At 36.2% G+C, this 25,553-nt stretch overlaps 1 protein-coding gene across 3 annotated transcripts in view; it reads right to left on the bottom strand.

Moving 5' to 3' along the window:
- enox1 (ecto-NOX disulfide-thiol exchanger 1) overlaps positions 1-25,553 on the bottom strand; it is a 98,079-nt gene that overhangs the window by 22,206 nt on the left and 50,320 nt on the right. The window contains exons 2-6 of one of the 3 annotated variants that reach the window (XM_039683399.2): positions 18,643-18,773; positions 14,574-14,711; positions 6,057-6,221; positions 4,718-4,924; positions 3,547-3,780 (exon numbers count right to left, since the gene is read on the bottom strand). In XM_039683399.2, the coding sequence (XP_039539333.1) occupies positions 3,547-3,780; positions 4,718-4,924; positions 6,057-6,221; positions 14,574-14,711; positions 18,643-18,652 (754 nt within the window). In that variant the 5' untranslated portion in view covers positions 18,653-18,773. Of the gene's footprint in view, positions 1-3,546; positions 3,781-4,717; positions 4,925-6,056; positions 6,222-14,573; positions 14,712-18,642; positions 18,774-25,553 lie in introns of those variants that run through there. The other 2 variants (XM_089133353.1, XM_039683400.2) reach the window with 2 other exon arrangements.

Below are 25,553 nucleotides of genomic sequence, written 5' to 3'. Positions count from 1 at the left end.
GATTTAAGGATGAGCGAATACGTGTTAACATTCGTGGAATAAAATGCTTTATCTTATGTCTCGTTAAAGCTAATTTCATAAGTAGCTATATTTAATGTGTCCTAAATACACACAAAATGTGTTAACAAATTAATGTTTTATTATGTATAATCTTTATTAATGAATTGTAGAATTGTTTTCTGTGGAACACTATAATTGAGGGACAGTCATCATTTGTGTAAAACTGTAAAACTGACAATCAATTTCACACAATAAACTCACTAATTTTTTTTTCCATAAAATTTAAAGCTACACTGTATAACTCTTTTAGTTTATTCTTAGCTAAAAACACTCAGTTCTTTCAAAAATATATGTGCTCATTAATGTATATTTACTTCGTTCAAGTAATAAAGTATTCTCGTAATAAGCCATTGAAAATACATACGGGTAAGGGGTTCTAATGTCGGTCGCCATGTTGCCCCTCCATCTTGAAAGTACATTAGCCAAAGAGGGACATACCCGTTAATTCAAGCTTCGCCTTTCGCGTTTACGTTTGAGTTAACACTCATGGACGAGGTCGAACTGGAAGCCATGTTAATCTTGGACTACATTGGCCACCATAGGAGTTAAACGAAATCGGAATTGAGAGGAACAGAAACTAATATTTACTGGTTGGTCATATACCTTTTCACTGCTAGATGGGGGTAAAAATCACACAGTGTAGCTTTAATAATTGCTATTTTTATGACGGGTTTTCATAACTTGAGATTGGGTCTGAAACAAGGGTAAAACAATAAAATCGATGCATTAAAAAAAAAAATAACGATAAAGGCAAAGTCAAATGTTTTCAAGACAGTTTTAATGTGACCTTCAAACAACGAGAAATGTATCTTTGGGAAACAAATGTGCCCAGAAACGTTCCCAAAATATTGAGGCCCATTTGCTAACATCATTTTTTGATACTTGAAAAACAATATTTGTGTAGAACTAATTAGCAGAATGGCTTGAGTTTAAACAAAGGTTATGTTGGAGAGGCAATTAAATGTCAGGTATGAACAAAACTGTGCCAGACACCATATATATCGAAACCCCGTCTGAGATGTTTTGTCTGTTGTCTCCTGGGCTCGATAAACACGAGAACATACAGAGAGAGCTCTGGATGTGCCACGCAGAGAGCATGGGAAGTGCTTGACATGGGAAGTGCTGTGATTGCAGATGAGGTGGAGGCTGCAGTCAAGTCCCCATCATCGAAATGAAAGCAGTCTCTCCAGAGAGACAAGAGCTCAGAGAGGCATGGAAACCACCGCAGCCTGCATAACTCAACCATCACTACCTTTCTGGAGCCGCAAGCTGTAATCAAATCACAGCATGGGAAAACAGCTGTCAGCCAGGAACGGCTCTGAAATTAAAACGTGAAAGGTGACGTTACGAATATGTGTGAACGTCAAAGTGTGTGATGGATTGGCGTAATTCTGAGGTGGAAACACAGTATGTGGCACCTTGAAAAAAATTTGATGAATTGTATGAGCATTCAAACCTCTCTAGATTCAGAAATAAGTGTGGTTAAATATGTTAAACATTACACTAACTATTCTTGTCTGTCTGAAATCGATAGGTAATTTGCAAAACATTTACAGCCAACTGCAAATTGCGTCCATACAAATGCGTAGGACAGAAAAAAAATCACTAATTATATCGCTTTAATATCTCACTTGGTTCTTCAAGACAACAATGAGATAATAAGGAGAGCAAATGGATACTTCTGCTGAGGTTTCCAGCTACTCAGATTTTCCTGAGTTAATGCCCCAATAAATTTCACACACGTCGTCTCTAGAGTTTCGCAAGATAAATTAAATGAGTTTTTAACCCCAGATTTTAAAAACCCAAAAAAAAGACCAGAGAGGTAGAGGACAAACACCAGAGAGGTAGAGGACAAAGCAACCAGTCCTCAAATATTTTTGCATAGCCAGACTTCCAGACTCAGCAGAAGGTCTGGACTCCATTGCAGCTTCCATTGGCCAAGGACCGCCCAAGAAGCTGTCTGACTGTCATGAAAGCAACTAATCACAGTCGGTTAACAGAAAATTTTACGTCGATGTCCCTACAATAACAGACCGGTGTGTAAAAATCTTGGACGTATTTTAAAGAGTCTATGCCGTGAACATCACACACTTTAATATTCAACAATATTATTGATTTGACTGCACTGACACTATTGGATGAGAACTGAACTGAGCTGGTTGATGACATCACTGTTTTTCTGCAGAACTGCTTTATAGATGAAATGAATCAAACTTTATAAACAGAACTGAATCAACACTGAACTGGCTTCAGATGAACAAATTTCAGTATTTTCTTTTAGAGCTGATGTACAGCTGAAATTAACTACATTATTGAATCATTTTCCAGTTTATCACTGTTAAAACTGCTTTGAAAAAAATCTGTGTTGTATAAAGCGCTGTATAAATAAAGGTGACGACTTCAAATACTTAAAAAAAGTGTTTACTTGATCATGGTAATGGCTCAATGTGTGGATTGACCGTTAAAAAACGCAAGGCAACTTTTGCCTTGCAGAACACACGTCTCCCATTAAAGAACGCAACACACACGTCTCCCAGAAATCCTATAGAATTTTAACCAATCAGTTTATGACTTCAAGAGAAGATGTCCCAATAAATCTAACATGTCTCCTCTAGAGTTTCACAAGAAAGGTTACATCATCTGAACTCCCCTCTATAGCTCAATACTTTTACGGCATATCAACAATTTTAGGAAACATCTGAGACAAAGTTGATACTAAAATGAAACTCCACTGAGGTGCAGTTGTTTATTCCACCCATGAATTCAGCCAGCTGATTTCACTAATTAGTTCTAATTATCTCCTGGCTGAAAACCTGTGCATTAGCGAATCCAGGTGATTGGAACAAAATCCCGAGGAGGATTTTTACTTTCTGAACCTGGACTTGACACCACTGAAACTGCACTAGGTCTCCAGTGCTGTGATAAACCACAGTATGATAAGCTCTTGCACATTTCTTGATTAGAATCAACCAAAAATCAAATCAATTTTAAGCACATTTAAGTACCCTAAATGCAAATGAAAACTATTTAGTCAACTTTGGAAACCCTCTGGCTTTACAGGAGCCTGGTACTGAATGTTGACTTCATCGGCAATCATTGGTCTCATTGAAGCTGATGAATGGAACTAGCTGATCATATAAACACACCAGTCGCACAGAATAAACAACAGCTGGGGCTGTTTGGCTAGCAGCCGCAGACGGGAATGAGGACTGTGTGCGTAAGAACCTCAAAACTATGTAGCCACTCATTTATGTCTGTCACATCACCAGAGAGCAGTCGTGGACAGCTGTGAAATCTCTGAAGGAAAGCAGACCTGGCGGTGCAGGTCATCTTACCACATTTCGCATTTATTAGAAGCATAAAAGTTCTGCCTTGAAGCTTTCCCAAAAAGAACCCAAATTTCTCTCGGCACTACATTAATGATGACAAATCTGTGCTTTAAAGGCTAGATGAGATCATGGCACCACAGTCTGTGGGAAAGCTTACCTTTCAGTTTCTCAGCCAGAAGAGCTGCCTCGTGCTCAGAGTAGTGCATTATGGGAGGAGGTGATGGAGGTCTCAGCCGTTCCTCGTGGATTTTCCGTCGGTGCCGCTCCTCTCGTGCCAGCAATCTTTGTTTGCACTCCCACTCATACAAGTCATCTCTCGCCTGAGCAAAATCTACATGTATGCGGCCCGAATCCTTTTTATCAGTGCTGGAGCCGATGCGCATCCGATAGCCTAGGACGACAAACATTGTTCAGCAAACACATCTATCGTTTAGGCTATTTGCATATATCAAATATCAGTAAACTATGCAAAATTGGATTTGCTCATTTTTAAGATGTTCCTGCTTAAAAGTTAAAACATAAAAGCTTGTCATTAGAGTCATTAGACTATGTTACTTGCTGCATATCTTAGAGGAAAAGGTTCTATATAGAACCTTAAAAGGTTCTAGCAGTGCTATGTATTTGGAACCCCATTAAAGGTTCTATACAGGTTCTAAAACTTTCTATAACCCCCTTTAGGGTTCTTTTTAACCAGGAAAAATGTTCTATATGGAACCTTTTGGGTTCATTCATTATCATTTGTTTTGTCCTTTCTGGATTAATTATTTCATATTATTGACAAACATCAAGACCCTAAAATGTACATTTATGAATGCATGTGAATGATCAAAAAATTCAAGATATGGGGGTTAGAAAATGTACATCAGTTTATGTAGTTAATCATCACACGAAGAGTGCCATTTCAGTTGTTCTCCAGCAACTGAAAAATCAGCATGATTAAAATGTGATGTTAAGTTACTACAACAGTTTAATAAACAATAATTTAATTACAACTACAAAATGTTGCAGAATAATGTAATATATGAATTAATAATAGCCTATAAAGAACCTTTGTGCCAAAAGGGTTCTTTCTTGTCATTATAGAACCTTTTTTTAGCATAAAAGGTTCTTTGGAGTTGAGTAAAGAACCCTATGCTTCATATATAGAACCCCAATGAACCCTTTTTCTAAGAGTGTATGCATTAGATTTGATATTTAGGGTTTACACAACAATTTCCTTGAGCTCAAAAAACTGGAGTTTGCTCAAACTAATCTCAAACTGACACCATAGCAACTGAAATCAGCCTCAACAAGCCTCGGAGAAATAGAGAAACAAAACTCAGACTCACCAGAGAGGTAGAGGGCCTTGTCTACCATGAACTCCTCAATGTAACGAATGTGGCAGAAGTTTTTCTTGCTCTTGCGGATGGCGACAATCTCTCCACATTGGTCAAACACTTCTTTGACGATCTCCTCCGTTGCATTTTCTGGAAGCCCACCAACAAACACCGTCTTGCATCCTGGAGGCCTCTCTCTCGTAGAAGGAGGAGGAAGATCTGCAAAAGTGTCTTACCGCACTCAGATTACATGACTAAACCAGATTGACCAAGTGATCTAATTGTTTGTACATTAACTAGCAATTGTTAATAGTCTAGTTTGCATATAACAGGGTTCAGAAATCTAAAGCCATATTGAAAATTTGGGATTTGAAATGGAATTTAAACCTGAAAAAAAAAAAAATCGATTTTAGGGCTTTGAAAAAATTAAAACTTTTTTTCAATTGAAATATACTTCAACCCAAATACATGAACATGTAATATTTTTGGAGCCAAAATTATTTTATTATTAATTTATTGATATATATTTTGTGAAATTGCACCTGCAAATCACCAAACATGAAGATGGTCAATTATGGTGTGGTACAACAATAAATTATCACCATTTATTCAAGGGACATTAAAGGATTAGTTCACCAAAAATTGTGAATAAAAGCCTAAATTCAATCTGATCACCATAAAGAATGGTGTCTCTTCAGAAATGTTGTACTAACCAACTCAATTCATATTGATTTTTTTTACGATCTCTTTTTGAACTTTTTATAGCGTCAAAGTGGTAGTTGCGCAGCTGTCAATGGAGGGACAGAAATTTCTCAGACTAAAAGAACATCATCTGTGTTCCCGAAGATGAACGACAGTCTTACGGGTTTGGAACGACATGAGGTTGAGTAAAGGATCTATCCCTTTAATGAATTAGCATTAGTTTACTTGCATTAAAAAAAAAGACGTTTCATTAAGAATATAAATTTAACTGGAGTGACTGGATTCTGTGTGGTTCAAGTTAATTATGATTTAGCGTTCATTTCGATTTATAGTTTATAGGACACAAGCTCTACAGATTTAACATTTGGTCTTTCTCCGATTTTCCACGAATTAATAAACACTATACTGTGGTTGCTGTGATTTCAATAACCGTAAAACATTTGGCATAAAGTTACAGGTCTTTGAGTGGAACATTGTACCCCACTGTTACAGGTCATTCAATGTGGCACAGACTGGCTATTTTATATATTTACCATGACATCAGTAGAAGTAAATAAGGGTTGGCTACATTCATTTGTGTGGCTGTTTTATGGTGAAACCTCTAATAATTGTGCTGTGGTAGGCTTCTGTAAAACACAGTGGCTCTTACTGGGGTTTTGCGGGAACAGTGTGCAGCTCTTGCAGTGGATGATTTCCTTAATAACAGGAAGTTCTGCCACAGGTTGTGGCGGGACCAGAGTGATGCCAGCCATCATGGGGTTGATTGGGGTGAGGATGCCAAGGTTGGGGTCAAAACCCTGTATACATATTGAGTCTGGAGAGGGAAGCAGAAAGAGTTCTTAATGCAGTCATTGATTTGGACCTGAGCACTATCACACACACACACTCACACAAAAGCCTAAGAAATAAGAGCAAAGCTGATGAAAGGCTTCACAGAGATGAGAAGAGACCAGGTCACTGCTCTCACTCCATAGTCGACCAAAACCCAGAAAATCTACTAAAGATTAGTTTCTTCTTCAATGAGCTTTCATCACACTAAGCTGCACAGGATCTGAGACTGGAACGCATTGGATTTATGCAGTAAACTAAACTGTGTGCACTGTAAACAACGAAGGAAGTCCTAACTGCTGTAACCATTGCTGCAAGTACAATGTAAAACAGTATTGAAATGGTGTGGTAGAATTACGATAAATGGCTGGAACCACAGCTGCCAGTATTTTAGTGTGAAATTACAGTAAAGCTGTAAAATGAACAACAGTATTGGTACTGTTGAATTATGGTAAGTATCTGGAACCACAACTGTTGAATGACGGTAAATATCTGGAACCACAACCGTCATTTTACTGTGAAATTACAGAACAGCTGTAAAATGAAATGCAAAAAAACAGTGTTGAGACCATAAAATCACGGTAAATGGCTGGAACCACAGCTGCCAGTATTTTGCTGTAAATGTACAGGTAAATTCTTTACAGTGGATGCACACTTTATAATTTATATACATTTGACTATGCACTATATGATAAAAAATAAATATTTAAAGTCTCAACATTTACTGTAAAATTGGTTATAAATTACTGTAAAATTGGTAAAATTACTGTAAAATTGGTAAAAGTTTGGTCGTATGTAAAATTACGGTAAATGGCTGGAACCACAGCTGCCAGTATTTTACTGTAAATGTACGGGTAAATGTTTTACAGTGGATGCACACTTTATTATTTATATACGTTTGACTATGTGCTATATGATAAAAAATAAATATTTAAAGTCTCAACATTTACTGCTTTAAATGTAACTATGAATGATAATCAACTTCACGCTTTAACCAGCTCAGCCACAGTACCAGCTCATATTAGCCATGCAGCTAAACTTTTACAACCCTGTTAGAAAAAACAGATAGTTGCATAGTGCCATGTGGTTCTTCTCCCTCGCTGTATTATGGGTTTGCTATGTGGGGAGAAATGTGCTGGTTACGTTTGTGAGACAATCAGCTGATGACTATTATTATGTTCTATATTAAGACCCTTGATCATCACCGGACTATGGCTTTGTAAACTTTATCCATGATGTGGTTTATAATGGACCGTGATTTCAATAAGCGTAAAACGTTTGCCATAGAGTTACAGGTATTTCAGTGGAACATTGTACCCCACTGTTACGGTTACAGAAACAGTGACAATGTAACACACTCTTGGCTTACTCTGGCTATGCTCTTCTGTCTCACACGACAATGTTTGTCCCGTTTTGCCACCGTAGCTACTTCGAAAGGGAGGGGTGAGCAGTGGGCTGAGCCCTTAGTGCAACCCGCTAGATGTAGCTAAAAATCACACACTGCACCTTTAAAATAGTCTTAACACTAAAAAGTGAAAATGCTGAGAACTTGAGTCTTCTACTACTACATTTTTATAACTGAAACAAATATTGAATCAGTCATTATGTAATTTTGGCCTCTTAACTAATAAGGCCATATTCAGTCATTATAATTACTGTGCTGGGTCAACTACTTAAACAAGCACTCAGTAATTTGTTCTCATTAAAACAGGACGACATACCGTACAGATAAATGAATAGTACTGTGTTTTAAATCCTCATTTGCATGAGATAAAGACTTATTAGACTTTTTTTTTAGATCAAAGCATGGCCAGCCCAATATAACTCATTTTATATTGATAAACAGACTACTGACTGCATTTTTTAAGTATCAATAGCTATTTTTTTTTTGCATCTAAGCTGCTAGACGACTGCCATGTCGGCCAACTCAGCATAAATCTCACACTCTAAAAAATGCTGGGTTGTTTTAACCCAATTTTGGGTCAAATATGGACAAACCCGAAATGTTGGGTTAAAAATGTAATGTTAAAATTTAACCCAACGGCTGGGTTAGTCCATATTTGACCCAAAGTTGGGTCAAAACAACCCAGCATTTTTTAGAGTGCATAGAGTTGGTTTCATTAGACATTTTTAAAGTGATTTTAAAAAACTTGGAGACAAAACATCTGTTTGTATATGCTTTGCCTGGCTTATGAATTGATTCACCTATTTTTTAAAATTGCCTGTGTGTTTTCTATGCATGTATGGATGTGTGCTGATAATCTTGGCCAGGACGCTCTTGGAAAAGAGATTTTTAATCTCAATGTGCTTTCTTTCCTGGTAAAATAAAGGCTATAATAATAAAAAACAGAAAATGGCTGAAAACAGTACAGCTTTTCCCCTCATGGGTGGTTTAGTGTAGAAAACAACCACCCCATGCTCATTTTAAAAATGTGCCTGTGGCGACATCAAAATTGTATTACATTGAAAGTGTCATGAAACGCGCAAGACCCAAATTGAAATGTCCAAAAAGCGCAGTTTTCAGTTTTATCCAAAACAGATAAATATGAATCTCCTAAAAGGTTAATGCTCTATTGTGTTTCAAAGAAATGTAACACCTACCCTAAATTTACATACAGAGTTAACAAATAAAAATGGGATATTTTAGCTTGCTTTTGCTTTTAAGTTTTTGAGTTCATTTATCGTGACTCTAGTTTCACAGGACTCGTGCAGAGCGCTCCAAATTGCAAGTGCATTGTTCTACCAGGTGAGCTACCAAGAAAGTTTACTTAATTAGAATTAGAAAATACATGGAGTAGATTATGTGTTGCAAATTTCAAAATTTAGTACAAAAATGCTAAGGGATTTGAACTCACAATATAGTAATGTGCAAGGAAACACACAAAAGTCTTTAATAATCTGCCCCCTGTAATCATAAATTGTGTAAAAAGGGAATAAAAGATGTTTTCCTGCTACCAGTTTTCATTTGAGCTGTAAACTGCAGTGAATTGTATGTATAAGTATGCAGTGTTTTGCAGACATATATGTAGAGGCACATTTTTTTTTTTAAACAGAGCCTGGGTTGCAAAGAGAAAAAGAAAAGCTTGTTTAAATTAAAATTTTGACCTTTTTACATAGCAGTATTTTTTAAAGTGTTGTAATATTTAACCTTAATCAGGACAATCCTTTGTCCTGTAGTGACACAATACAACGGATAACACTAAATCTAACACACAAGAGATGCTTGAACTGGAAGAAAATCTTAAATCCCTTGCTGGGGAAAGAGATGATGAAAATTACAATCCATAAACATCATAGCGGTGGCAATCATGTGAAACGCATCAGGAGATCCATGCAAAACTCAAATCAAAATGTAAACAGGTAAATTACACACACGCCTTCACATTTATTGTTTCTTAATGTTGTTTTTCTTCAGTCAGAATGATTCAAGAGGTACTCAATCCTCTGGCTCACAGCTCTTGTTTCTTTTCCAAAAACCTGCTTCAGGTTTTATTCGTAGTTAGTATCTGTTTTCCATAAAAATTGGATTCACTACGACGTCAGCAGCTTCCAAAATATTTAGTTCCTACAGGACGCAGCTGCTCATCATTTCAGAGGTGAGGCGGCATTAATCAGAGCCCATCACAAATAACATTACCAAATGTAAAGCGGCAACCCCTGAAGCCCCAGGCCCTGCAGGCCAAAGCAAGATCTGCAAGGAAATTCGTCTCAGCTGTTCTTTACGGTCTCGCTTTTTTGGCGCTTGAAAGATTTCCAGTCATTGCTCACCACAGCTAATATGCATAATTACCCAGAATGACTAGAATGACTATCAGCACTGACTCACACAGCAAACCTAAATTTAACATTTACTGCAGATTTTATTAAAACTGAAGCTATTTGTTGTGTACAACAATTATTTTTGATAAAAATCTGCAGTGCTTGTTTGTAGGGCTGTACAATTGTTTTCATTACACCAGTATGTCTATACAATAATAATTGTACTGTAAAATAAAATTACTGTTATTATTTTTTATTATTACTATTTAAGAAAAAAATCATATAATCATTTTATTTTACAGCACAACTGTAAAATTACAATGCTAATATTTATGTCTTAATTTCTTCATTTTCAAATGTTAAAGGGTTTGTGAATTGCATTTTAAAAAAGATTTAGCAAGACTTTTACATCAAAAGCACCACAGATCATTTTGACCCTCTCTTTGAAACACTCAGGAGTTGTTGTTTTTTAAGGCGTGCCTCATTCAAGACTGGTTAACAGTTTTGAATATTGAAATAAATTTCAAGTTCCCACCATTACACATGTAAAACTGTTTGCTTTAAAATGGCAACCGGAGAAATTCAGCCATACATATGTGAGCCATAGCCTGATCCCAAATCAGAAGAAAGCAAACCTAATCCCAAGGATGCTCCAGTCTGCGGCAGCATGGTAATTAATCATATTCCTATATCGTCATTTTATTACATTATATTAGTGTAGAATCAAAGACGCCACAGTAAGGGGTTTATCTCGTTACATAGTTGAAACATTTATGCGTATAAAGTACTTGGAGTTACCAAATAGCTCACAGAATAACTTGTGGTGTTTGTATAAATGACCATCGTTTGCCTCACTATTGTTTTTATATTCATTGTTCATCATTAAGTAAAGTGAGTACAGTATATCATTCAAATCTGTAACAGACAAAGCAATAGTGATACATGGTTAAAGCATTGTTATACTCACACATATTCCATGCTCACCGACTATACTCACAGATTACAGTATATAGTCGGCACTGCTTTATCTTTTATTTTTAATCTGCCTGCATCAAAGTGTGCTTGCTTTTCATTTCAACAGTGAAGCGAATAAACGAACAGTGTCTTACTGACATGATCTGCAACTAAGTTAAAAATAAATTTCATCCTTGCTTTCTTAATGTTAGGATCACAAAGGCAATGCAAAGACTGTGTTTTTCAGCAACTTGCCACTCGCCAATTCACTCTTAGATGATTTCTGAAATCAAAGGGAAAAAAACCTATATGCAATTCAAATGACTTGTGCCTTCCCAAATTCTCATAAATAATCATGATCTGAAATACCGGCTCGTGCATTTTAATCTTTAGCCTAACTTGCCACTTGCTCGAGTAATCCTGTGTACTTGCATCTCTATCGTATTTACCATTGCATCACATCCGTGAATCGGTGGGATGGAAGTCACACTGAGATAAACTCCGAAACGAGTTGTTTTTTGGGAGCATGGTAACAATAAAAGCTGTTTTTGAACTAACAAGGAACCTTTGAGCTCTGAAACTTACAGGGTATTTTTATAGTACAATGACCTCTTATATGTCAAAAGGTCATGGACATTTTTTTCTTTCTTAATTCATGTGCCCTTTGAACAATTGCGTATAAAAGAACGTGCCACATTTCACTCTAAAACAGACAGTGCATATATTTACAGTATTTAAATAAAATAGCAGGTTTTGTCAGTGTCAGGCTTGTAATATGTAGTAATAATGGAATGCCTGCAAACGCAAACTTTGGAAAACGGGTTTCAAAGTGCAAGTTTTTGAAAACGGTCTCCATGTAAACAACAAAAACACGAATCTCTGAGGATGATGAAGTCATGCACATACGTATTACGTATTCAATCTATAGAGTGCCATCGCCATCTAACGACGTGGCAGAAGAATACAGCATTTTTAATCGTTTTCGCAGATCCGTGTGAATGGGGACCGTTTTGACAATGGTTTCGTCTGTACACGGAAAACTCAAAAGAAAAACTTCTCTTACGAAGTTCATGTTCTTTTGGTTAGTGAGTGATAAACGCTCCCTTAATGTTCAAACCTTAACGCTTTCAGAAATTGTAGTGAATTGTCCTGTTGCTTCCATAAACAGCGCTCAGGAAGATGTTTCTTTGTCAATACAGTACAGTGCAGTAGTTATTTAGGTCATCATGACTGCACGCGACTATTTCTGGTGGAGCTTGATTTGGGTTGTATTCTTCCTTTCTTTCTTCTTCTAAGCCACTTAAAGCAGCCTTGGTGAATCTTGTGTAAATCTATGCATTCATACATTTAGAGAGCTTACACCAATTCTGAACCCAAATCTCCCAGCATGCTCAGCGTAAAACTCTCACAATAGAGCATCAGCAAAAGCAACTCCAAACTGCAGGAAAATCATCTATATTTGGAGGAGTACTCATTGTTGTGCCTCACCAATCCAGTGCAATAAAACCATCTGAAAAAAAAAAAAAATTCTGACAAAGCATGTCTTCTGATGAGCTGGTGCAAATAAACATTTATAATCAATAGAAAATGTGCTGAAATGCTGAGATTGAAACTGCCTGTGAAAATTGTGGGCATCTGCTCCGTGAGCAGCAAATTTATGAGCAGATATATGACTAAATACAAGCTGTGTGTGCGTAGTTGTATGTGTGTGTGTAATGAGCAATATGTGTGATGTTGAAGTGTGCCTGGAAACATGCTGAGGGAAATTAAAACAAAGACTCAGAGTTTATTTCGGCAATAATCTGTTATATTCAACAGAAACCAGGCAAATCTTTTCCAATCATTCCTTTGAAGTTGGAATTTCTGTCAGCGTCATAATAGTCCTTCTGGAGCCAGAGACTTTCCAGCCTGTTTGTTCTCAAAGGCCAGCATTTGTGCTATAGTGTGACAGAATCCTTTCAGGTAGAGGCATATTGCTGCAAGCCTGCATGTACTACATGTGTGTATGAAAGAAACACAGAAAGAAAGAGGATACCGTATATAAAATCCTCATGTGAATTGCTGGAAGTGTTTCTTTCAGCTGTGGAGCATTACCAAAGGCTTTAGCTCGGAAGCTGAGGATAATAGTTTTAATATTCATTCTTAGATGATTTCTGAAATCACCCAAGAAAAGAAAAAAACCTATATGCAATTCAAATGACTTGTCGCTTCCCAAATTCTCATAAATAATCATGATCTGAAATACCGGCTCGTGCATTTTAATCTTGAGCCTAATTTGCCTCAATCCACGGCTTCCCTTAGCATGATATTAATTATAATAGGATCCAAAACAAGGAGAGGATTTATTTCTTGAGTGTCAGCACTGAGGAATTGTTAACAAAAGAGTAGCAACACTAACTTAACAAAAATGTTCCGTTTTCAATATTGATAATAAGAAATGTCATTTTAGAATCATCAATTTAACTATCATATGACACTGAATACTGAAGTAATGATACTGAAATCACAGGAATAAATTATATTGTTAAATATATTCAACTAGAAAACAGCCACTTTTAATAAAAATATTTCTCAATACTGTTTTTGCTGAAATTTTGATCATATAAATGCAGCCCTTGTGAGCATTAGAGACTTTCAAAGACATTAAATAATCTTTTTAAATGGTAATGTACATTTTGCAGACAAAATTACTTGTTTTTATTTCAAATTTGTATTGTGAGTAAATGAGGAGAGGAATAATCACAAACATGTTGAACAGTCCCGTTTATTCTAGAGAATCGGTTCATTCGGACAGTTTATGAGACCGTAAATTAACCTATTTTAAAAACAAGGCACACATTTGAGTACCTGATATTCATTCCTTTTTGTATACTATATTATATAGTACTATAATACTAAAGGATTATTATATGCTGTCACCTTAAATAAGATCAAATTCTACATCATCACAGGATAATAATATTTAGATATGAAAATATTGATAACTTAAATCATTTAATTGTAGCTGGCTACTTTATTAGCAGCTTTTGCTGATGCCAACTACTTCCTTAAAAAAGTAGCTTGACTTTATTTTAACTCCCATTCATGAGTGCTGTCAAAGCAAGAGAGGTGAATATTAGGTGTGTCTGTGTGTGTGCATGTGTGTGTTCGTCTGTCCGTGCGTGCAGTGCATGTGCGTGTGTGTAACTGCCATTTGCAAAAGCAGCAGATGAGTGATTGCAGATGGCTGCTGTGATCAGCAATGATCAGCTGTCCAGCTCTCGGACAATCTCTGCAAAGCTTCAGTGGAGACCCGCGCTAAGGGCTTAAGGCAAGAAAGCGCTAGGTTTCACCGTCACACCAGGCCGTGGGCTTTTCAGAGCCACAACAATCCAGTATCTCAGCTAAAGAATAAAGCTCAGCAAACTGTAGCATGCTTCAATGTAAAATCCAAATGTAATTTTGCTTCCAAAGGTCACATATTTGGCAGGGTAGGCTGGTGCCTGTGCAGCTTGCCAGAGGGGGAATATGGGAACCCCGGTTTAATATCTGCCTTTTATTCCCCCTGTCGTGAAAGGGAAGAGCAGCGAGGGCTGTGGATGAAACACTAGGATTAACACACTGGAGGGAGGGCACAAGGCTTTACCTGAAACCAGCTGCTGCCCGGTTAAGCCCATCGGCACAATGCCCAGGTTGTTCATAGCGGTGGCCCAGGCACCGGGATCGGCCACGGGAACGTTAATGTGGCTCTGCTCGGTTCCCAAACTGCCGATGCCGTCTGCTGCTGCAAAAGAAAATACAGTCTATTAGGCTACGTTCTCACTGTGGGATTGACAACCACATTTACTTATTAAGTATGAGTCTCGAAATGTCCTGTTCACACAGTAACTTAGAGTAGAGTCTCGAATGCTGTCTATATGAACGTGGCAAAGGGTGTCAAGCCAGTGTTCTCGTACCAGTAACCAAATTGACAGTGATAAAGCAGTAACAAAGCAATATCCAAGAATAAAACTGAAAAGTCAATTTTGACTCGACAAGACTCCAATCTTCATCCATTTAATTTCAAACTTCACTGCCCACGAGTTCATCCATCAAATCTCCATTAACCGACAGCAGCTTTTATTTCTGGGTAAAGAGTGGAGCATTCAAGTGACACGTAACTCAAAACTGACGGGAACAGCACCATGTCTGGCGACAACAGTGACTGGATCTAAAACCTTCAGATGACACAGCGCTCGTATCTCCGTCACTGTAAGTTAGCGAAACCAATACAGGACATAGCATCTTATTCAGCAGGTGTGAGAACCTGGCCATTGACTCTCAACCCAAGCAACAAGTACCTTCAAATCACTGGTTAAACAGCTACATGAACAACACCTGGCTGCTTTGCTTGACATCGATTCTATCGAACTAGTGCTTTACGTGACATCGATTCTACCGAAATAGATTCTATCGAACTAGTACTTTACTTGACATCGATTCTATCGAACTAGTGCTTTACTTGACATCGATTCTATCGAAATAGATTCTATCGAACTAGTGCTTTACTTGACATTGATTCTATCGAACTAGTGCTTTACTTGACATCGATTCTATCGAAATAGATTCTATCGAAATAGATTCTATCGAACTAGTGCTTTACTTGACATCGATTCTATCGAAATAGATTTTATCAAACTAGTGCTTTACTTGACATCGATTCTATCGAACTAGATTCTATCGAACTAGTGCTTTACTTGACATCGATTCTATCGAAATAGATTCTATCGAACTAGTGCTTTACTTGATATCGATTCTATCGAAATAGATTCTATCGAACTAGTGCTTTACTTGACATCAATTCTATCAAAATAGAATCTATCGAACTAGTGCTTTACGTGACATCGATTCTATCGAAATAGATTCTATCAAAATAGAATCTATCGAACTAGTGCTTTACTTGACATCGATTCTATCGAACTAGTGCTTTACTTGACATCGATTCTATCGAACTAGTGCTTTACTTGACATATCGATTCTATCGAACTAGATTCTATCGAACTAGTGCTTTACTTGACATCGATTCTATCGAACTAGATTCTATCGAACTAGTGCTTTACTTGACATCGATTCTATCGAAATAGATTCTATCGAACTAGTGCTTTACTTGACATCGATTCTATCGAACTAGATTCTATCGAACTAGTGCTTTACTTGACATCGATTCTATCGAACTAGTGCTTTACTTGACATCGATTCTATCGAAATAGATTCTATCGAACTAGTGCTTTACTTGACATCGATTCTATCGAAATAGATTCTATCGAACTAGTGCTTTACTTGACATCGATTCTATCTAAATAGATTCTATCGAACTAGTGCTTTACTTGACATCGATTCTATCGAAATAGATTCTATCGAACTAGTGCTTTACTTGACATCGATTCTATCGAACTAGTGCTTTACTTGACATCGATTCTATCGAACTAGATTCTATCGAACTAGTGCTTTACTTGACATCGATTCTACCGAAATAGATTCTACCGAACTAGTGCTTTACTTGACATCGATTCTATCGAAACAGATTCTACCGAACTAGTGCTTTACTTGACATCGATTCTATCGAAATAGATTCTATCGAACTAGTGTTTTACTTGACATTGATTCTATCGAACTAGTGCTTTACTTGACATCGATTCTATCGAAATAGATTCTATCGAAATAGATTCTATCGAACTAGTGCTTTACTTGACATCGATTCTATCGAAACAGATTCTACCGAACTAGTGCTTTACTTGACATCGATTCTATCGAAATAGATTCTATCGAACTAGTGCTTTACTTGACATTGATTCTATCGAACTAGTGCTTTACTTGACATCGATTCTATCGAAATAGATTCTATCGAAATAGATTCTATCGAACTAGTGCTTTACTTGACATCGATTCTATCGAAATAGATTTTATCAAACTAGTGCTTTACTTGACATCGATTCTATCGAACTAGATTCTATCGAACTAGTGCTTTACTTGACATCGATTCTATCGAAATAGATTCTATCGAACTAGTGCTTTACTTGACATCGATTCTATCGAAATAGATTCTATCGAACTAGTGCTTTACTTGACATCAATTCTATCAAAATAGAATCTATCGAACTAGTGCTTTACGTGACATCGATTCTATCGAAATAGATTCTATCAAAATAGAATCTATCGAACTAGTGCTTTACTTGACATCGATTCTATCGAACTAGTGCTTTACTTGACATATCGATTCTATCGAACTAGATTCTATCGAACTAGTGCTTTACTTGACATCGATTCTATCGAACTAGATTCTATCGAACTAGTGCTTTACTTGACATCGATTCTATCGAACTAGTGCTTTACTTGACATCGATTCTATCTAAATAGATTCTATCGAACTAGTGCTTTACTTGACATCGATTCTATCGAAATAGATTCTATCGAACTAGTGCTTTACTTGACATCGATTCTATCGAACTAGTGCTTTACTTGACATCGATTCTATCGAACTAGATTCTATCGAACTAGTGCTTTACTTGACATCGATTCTACCGAAATAGATTCTACCGAACTAGTGCTTTACTTGACATCGATTCTATCGAAACAGATTCTACCGAACTAGTGCTTTACTTGACATCGATTCTATCGAAATAGATTCTATCGAACTAGTGTTTTACTTGACATCGATTCTATCGAACTAGTGCCGATTGCATTAGTTTTGCACACATTAGTTCATACTGCTTAGTTCAGAGATGCCCAGTCTAAATGTTACCTACCCATCGAGACAATCACAGCTCAGACTGTTTCAGTTTACTGTAAATTTTATTCTACGTCGAAAAAATTAATTGGTTTGAAAATTTCCTTTGCTGAATTTACAATAAAAAAGCAAAACAATATATAATACATAATGTTAGTACTGCCATAACACTGTATAGCCTAGTCCTATTTAGACAGAAACAAAAGATTACGTAAATAATTAGTATACAATACTGCCCTACAAAGCAAAAAGGCAGTAACTACGCAGAACTGAGAAAAATGACTTTCGCTAGGGCTTTTTGCAGTTACTGTACAAACGACTACCATTTTTCTCCAAAACGACACACATTTAAGATAAGATGTTTTGTCACATATCAAAGGATGTCATGTTTGACCAAAACTGAAGTTACTGCCTTTTTGCTTTGTAGGGCAGAATACCCAAGCTGGCTTTGATATAACTGTCATTTAAAAGTGCAACAAATACAATATTTATAAATAATTTTATGTCGTAACCTAATGAATATAGCTCACGAAGCTAATAGCATTTTCATGATTCTTTAATGAATACAAAATTTAAAAGAACAGCATTTATTTGAAATAGAAATCTTTTGTAACAAAAGAAATGTCTTAGTCGCTTTTGAACGCTTTAATGCATCCTTGCTGAATTAAAGTCTTTCAAAAACAAAAATCTTACCGACTTATTTCACTGAGATCATGTGGGATTGCATTTTCCACAATGGACAGATGCGAGTCTGCTCTAGGATTCGTTATAACGAGACATCTCAGAAGACAACAGAATTATCCTGCCCACATTTGGAACAGTTTTCACATCATTAGCCTGCTTAAAATGCTGTCCACGTGGGCAGCTCACTGGGTTTTGGAAGCATGTGTGGTTTGACTGGTCTGTTAAACAGGGCAAGTACTGGACATAATTAGAGGAGGTGAGTTACCGCTCGCCATGGCCGGTCTTCAGTGTTTGTTTCTCTGGGTGCCACTGCTGCCACCTGAGCCCTTGCTCTTCCAAGACAGCTGGCCAGGGAGAACGGAGCACTCAGGAACTCATAACAGCATTCAGAGGAACCTGCAGCACACACAAAGACACAACCACGTGAGCGCTGAGACGCCACTCAGTGTTGTTGGGAATGGTTTCCAAAATATGAGGCGTTGGAAGTCGAGAATTGATTCCATCAAAGAGAATCAACTCCTCTTCAATTGCTTTTTTTAAAAAGTTAAATAGAGCTAGTCATTAATTTGCCTCTCGGTCGCTTGTTAAATCTGATTCATTTCTTCAAATGTGTAATGATGTCACTATACACTGTAAAAAAAATGCTGCCTTAAATTATTAAGTACAATCAACTTGGATGTTTAAGTCATTTCAACTTCAATTACATAAAAATTTGTTGAATCTTGCCTAACTTAAAAAAAACAACAATTGCTAACATTTTATTTTACAGTGTCCTTATTACATATTTTACATGTTTACCATGGTAGTAACAGTAAATTATGCATAATTGCATGCAATTAACACTCAACCTAGTTCAAATCCTAGTTCTACCCTAACCCCATAGTTAGTAAATGTGGCTACTCAGTACTTAAATATATAATCATACTGTAACAATGTAACCTTAAACAAGGTTTAACCAAAATTGCTTAACTTATTTTTGATGAGTTAAAGCAATGTAAAAACATATGTTGTCATAACTTAATGATCATATAATTTTCATAAATATATTTATAACAACTCATTGTCATGTCACGCTGAAACGTTCAAATAAAGCCACATATGTGAACACATTGCTGATTTACCTTTTATTAACTTAAATTACTGAGGTTTGTCACCGTTTAATTATTTGATCTTGCATGTCAAATAGCATATGACTAATAAATTCTGATTAGCCTACCTTGGACAAGTTTAAATTAAAATTTTGGGTTAGGTTTAGGGTGAAGCGGTCATAGCCGTGTTTTGTCATGAATAAAGCACACCTATTGAGCAATCAGAATCAAGGATTTGAACAAGTATGTAAAAAGTATAAACTAGTCTTATAAACAGTTGGGGTTTCACTTTATTTTTATGGACTATAAGTAATGTTGCACCTACACGTTAACTAACTATTACAGTGTTAGTAGAGTATTAGAACTGGTAGGGTTAGGGTTAGAATAAGTTGACATGTAGTTGCAAGTAGAATGTATGTTGAAGGACCATAACAATAAAGAGTTAGCAGATATTAAGCAGACAGTCTACTGCTACTCTGAGTCTACATCGTACTTTACATACAGAATCATACAGCATCGATTCCAGCATTGAGAGCACAGCCGCACTTTTATTAGGACAATTCAATGCGGCCGCTCGGTTCCCAACGCTCCAGCCAAACACACAGCTTTACAAATGTCTCTTCAGATAGAGCGAAGCTGTAAATAGCCATGTTAATCACTAGAGGAGAAATCCCACAGTAACTCTCATTATCGAATCCTAACGTGCAAACTCATACCAACGGGTCCAATAGTTTCTACAGCTGCAGTAACAGGAGGAAAAGCCTTCAAGGACATGTAGCTCCTTAATGCCACTTTGAGACATTCTGTCAGTGCATCCGCTTGGAATGACTTACAGCTGACCCATCAGTCTTCCATCAAAATGACACATGTCATCAGCTGATGGGTCAAAGAGTGTGTGTGAGAGAGAGATGCGACCCCCTCCCTCCTCCAGCACTCTCTATCCTCACGCATTATATCATCCAGGAAATCAAAGTCTGGGAGATGAGGCCATTAAGCTGTTTAATACAGGTTGGAATAATGGATCCCATATGTGGCGAAAGCACAGTGCTCTATCCCCCGGCGGGGTTGTGAGAGTGAAGTATCATCAGTATGCCGAACGTGTTCCTCACTGCCACTCTAAACCACAGCACATTATTCAAATCTGACACGCGGATATCAACTTAGGAGCGCAATGCAATTCCCTTTAATTGAGAAACAATCATATCACAACTTTAATTAGGCACAATGTTACTGTGTTTGCGTTTTATTTGCAGGAAATGGATATCTGGTGAAAAAGTGTGTGGGTTTTAACTCTTTTGGAACAATGGCTGGCATCTCCGGTTGAAAAATATGGAGCACGAGAAACGTGGCAGGTGCTCCTCAATAGCACTCAACACACTTAACTCTAAATCCTACAGTAGCACATTTGATATGCAAATTTCTTATAATCTGCATCTAAATTATAAACATGATCAAAACGTTGTTAAAAAAACAGTTCAGTACATAATCTACTTTCTACATGCCTTCTGTCATCTGATTGAGGGACTTTTGAATTATTATTCATATTTAAAGATGAACACTGATTGGACAGAAACAACTTTACAGGAATATCCATACATTGTTAGTTTGAAAGATCATGCTAAAACGTACATATTAAATATGATACATGGGCTTTTGAGGAACGTTTATTCATCTCATCTCAGTCATCATTGATCTGCATTGCATTATGTTTTGTATAAAAAAATGCATATATATATATATATATATATATATATATTATAAAAAAATACAGAGCTTTGATCATAAAACTAAGCATTTAAATATCATATTACTGCTAAATATAGTGTGACAACTGATATTTTCATGCATCGTATGCAAGTCTGCAATATACAAGCCATCAGAATTTCAGATTTTTGCCCAAAAAATGATCAGCAACTACATTATATTGCATAATAATATAATAATTATTTTGTCTAAACATTAAAAAAAAACTTCCATTAAAAAATAATAATAATTCTTTATTTCATATCTCTTTACAGGGCTTTACAGGTTAGACCGTAATGCATTTTCCTAGTCTTATTGTGCATGATTTATGGGTGCATGATATTGTGTGTGACACTACATGCACATCTTCATAATATTTCATCAAATTTTAACTTGCTCTGTCTGTGAAATTACTTTCCTATTCTGGTAACACCACTTTATATGATCCAATCATAAGAAAAGGGAGATTCAATCAATTTCTGATGCATGAAATCCTGCCCTAAATTTTGTCATTTTAAAATATCCTGTTTCCCTCTGAAATATGCCACACAACACAATATAATGAAACATTCAGATTTTACCTCAATGCAAACATAAATACATGAGACCAATATTGCTTGACGTGTGCACGTGTATTATTCAGAAGCCACTTTTTTAAAGCTCACAAATAATGCAATTTTGCATCATGCATTCTTCAGTGTAAACATGTGCTAGATGGATGTGGATGACTTGACCTTGTGTCTTACAACTTTTGCTGTGCCTCATGACATGACATTCTCAAAATGCAGAACTCAAGTTAAAAGTAGTTCAATAAAAAAGAAATGTCTCTAGACCTTGCTTTTCACATCTTTAAAGTTTTTTTTCTGGCTGTCGTAACTGTTTGTTTATTACTGTTTATTACTTTATAACTGTTTGTCCATTTGTGCAACAAAAAGCCAACAGAAAATGTGATCAGGTGATGTAGGCTATGTATTGATGATGATATGATCATCATGTATTGGCTTAAACCATTGATCTCATTCAGAGTCTAGTATTCTTGTTACATAGGTCATATGTTGTTAATTTTAGTATTATTCATTAATTTGTCAATGTGATTATCTAGCAGATCCAGCATTGTCATAATCGAATATGATGCAGAATTTTAAAAACATTTAGTGCATGACGGGGGCAAACAAAATTATAGCTCTGAATAAGTTACAAGCATTTCCAATTGTCTTTGATGAGGTTTATTTTCTTGCAAGAATAGGTCAGCAGTCGAACAGTCACACAAAGTGGCAGCAGAGTGTGACAGTGAAGGGAGGGCATCCTTCATCCTTTATAGTTTTCACTCCAATAATGGTCTCTTTCTAAGCCAATGATGGTATTTCAACCATATCTGGAACATTCCTAGACTTGTTCATCATATTGTATCCTTGAGTGGAGGCCCTTCTGTCACTTACCAAGTCCAACACTCTTTACCATTCCAATACAATTTCATATTAGAATAAGGTTTGTGTATGCTCTTTAACTGTCATATGATGGTCACACGCACCTAAAAGATAAAATTTCTTCCACATGCACAAAAGGTTTTCATCTATAGCATTACTAAGACACTCACAGACATCATGAATCAGTGTATGAATCTCAACAAAGGTGACAATAAAAACATAAAACAAGCTTTTTTGCCATCTACAATGTGCTTTAAACACAATATAACTGCAGCAAAATGTTCAAAAGTCAAGGCTCACAAGCCCAACTAAAGCAAATACTGATCTCCATCATGGTGATTCCAAATGAAACCATTATTTTCATTTAACAGAAATTTCAAAAATAAGTTCTAACTGGTTAGTAATAAGTGAAGCTTGTAATGCTGTTGTGGAGTCGTTTAATCCTTCAGAGATTTGATGTCTTCTTTTATCTTCAGTTGATTTCATTTAAGGCTGTGGCTGAAAGTTTCTATTTTTTCTGTTTTCTTTCTCTTTTCTTAAGTTACGCGACTTGTTAACAGTAGGTGTTCATCATTCATTATCAATCATCACTTAATTATCTCTTCAACACTGCTTTAATGGTACTTTAACTCAGTAGTGTGGACACACATGAACACTAGGCAGTGTTAATTTATCATGGGTGTTTTTCTGTGTACTATTAAATAAATATTTTCATTTATGTATGTCTGATTTATAAATCACATTCAGTTTATTAATTTGTTTATGTTAAAACTTTAAAATGTAATTTTAAAATACGGGTGTATTTTATGGAAATTGTATATGCAATTCAAATACATAAATCTTAAGTTTAGACATAAATGTTTTTTTTGACTGGGGTGAAAAATCCAAAACATACATACAAGGAAAAATGATACCACCCTTATCTCGTAATGTGTCCTATGTGAAGGCAATGTAGCATCACAAACATGGCTCAATATACAGTAGCATCATCCCCTTCCTCATAAGGTCCAGAAGATAGTGTGTGGTAAAGAATGGCTGAAACACACCAGAACTGCCACATCTCTTCTCCTATCAGTCAGTGCTTCTCTCACACTGGTCATTATCAACAAACCCCATGGAGCATCCGGCTCACTTTCACATACCATGAAATATTTACACCACAATCCATGTTGCTTTTTATAATTCATGGGCTCACTTGACATTTCTAAATCATTTAGGTGGCATCCGCTCCCAAACAAGTGGGCAATTTCAAAATTGTCTATAATTGTCTAGTCTATTATGATTGAAATGTAAAAAAAAAAAAAAGTTAAATGTGTTGTGCATGTGCAAGAGTCCTGATGGTTTCCAAATGCTAATTAGGAAGTAAAATTAATAAATCACTTTTATGTGAATTGGTGTTATTACATATAGCTTTCCAGAATATTTCACTTCAAAATAGTTGATCCAAATACACTGTAAAAAAATATTTTCAAGATTTGTTATCACAACATATTTTCTTTTGTCAAATCAACTTTATAATAATTTATTTATTTGAGATAACTTATTTTGAGTTTCTGATGATTAAATTAATCTCCTTCATTGTATTAACTCACTTTTTCCAGTTCAATCAACTTGAAATTTTAAGGCAACCCTGGTTACTTACTTTAAGTTAAACCAACAATATTTTTTTTTACAGTGTAGTAATCACAACATTTTTTCTTTTGTCAAATCAACTTAAATAATTTATTTAGTTCAGATAACATATAATTTTGAGTTTCTGAATATTACATCATTCTCCTTCATTATATGAACTCACTTTTTCCAGTTCAATGAACTTAAAATTTTAAGGCAACCAGGTTACTTATTTTTTAAGTTAAACCATCAATATTTTTTACAGTTGTTTTTCTCTCAACTTTATGTCAAGATTGAACTGATTAGCTGGATTTGGTTATGTGTTCTTTGGTAAATGAAAGGCTCAAGGTCTTTTCTAAATCTTTCTACATCCTTTTGCTTAATTTCTAAATCCTTTTTATCAAAAGCAAAAGCAATCCATGCTTTTATGTAAATCTAATTAGTTATGGAAATAAATGGAGTAAATACTTCCAGAACCAAGATAGCTTAAAAAGTGGGCGACCTCTGTTGTGCTATAGTTCTAATACATTTTTAAAAGTCTTATCCATTGTTGTGTTCTTCTGTACATCCATCTGATGGAAAATGCCGAACATTCCACCTCTCAGAACATCATGAGTATGTGCTTTCAGCCATCCCGCATACGGGTGATCTATTTATTCGCCTGAGGCCATGGAACAGATGATACACGTCCCACATGCTTCTCATGGTAAGACCAAATGCATTCTATGAACACACCGGTTTAAAAAAATCAGTACAGCATGCTGTACGTCAGCAAATAATCTCACCTACGCAGAACTTGTGAAAGATTGTGACTATATCAATGCTTCATAATAACCCACCCATGGTGTACCTAATGTTTTGGTGCAAACACATCATACGCTCAACTTGCACACAACATTAGATTTATGGCACAATCTAATGTGCAAGCTAAATGACACTTGTAGACTTTCCAGGCATAAACCCCAATGGAGAAGGAATTCACTCTATGGCCACGTTTACACAAACCCGGGTATTTAGCGAAACGAATATTGTCCCCCTTTCCATTTTCAAAAATAACATTGTTCACACACCCGCATAAATACGCCGTCGAGCGCCTTAATAACTATGCCAAATCTATTGGCAGCAGTGTATGGAGAAGGATGACACCATGCAAGCCAATCAGAATCCTCAGAATCGACAAGAGAGAACCTAAAACGCCGTGTCTCCCAGTTCACACGACAACACATAACCGCCTTTTCAGAGATCTCCACTTTGGCCGGAGTTTTTAGAAATAAAATCATTTTCTGTGATAAAAATGGGGTTTTCGT

Source organism: Pimephales promelas, chromosome 7 (genome assembly GCF_988280905.1).
Source record: "Pimephales promelas chromosome 7, fPimPro1.hap1.1, whole genome shotgun sequence".
In the NCBI taxonomy this organism is placed as follows: domain Eukaryota; kingdom Metazoa; phylum Chordata; class Actinopteri; order Cypriniformes; family Leuciscidae; genus Pimephales; species Pimephales promelas.
The sequence above is the reverse complement of the archived record's forward strand: the minus strand, read 5'-3'. Positions and strand labels throughout refer to the sequence as shown.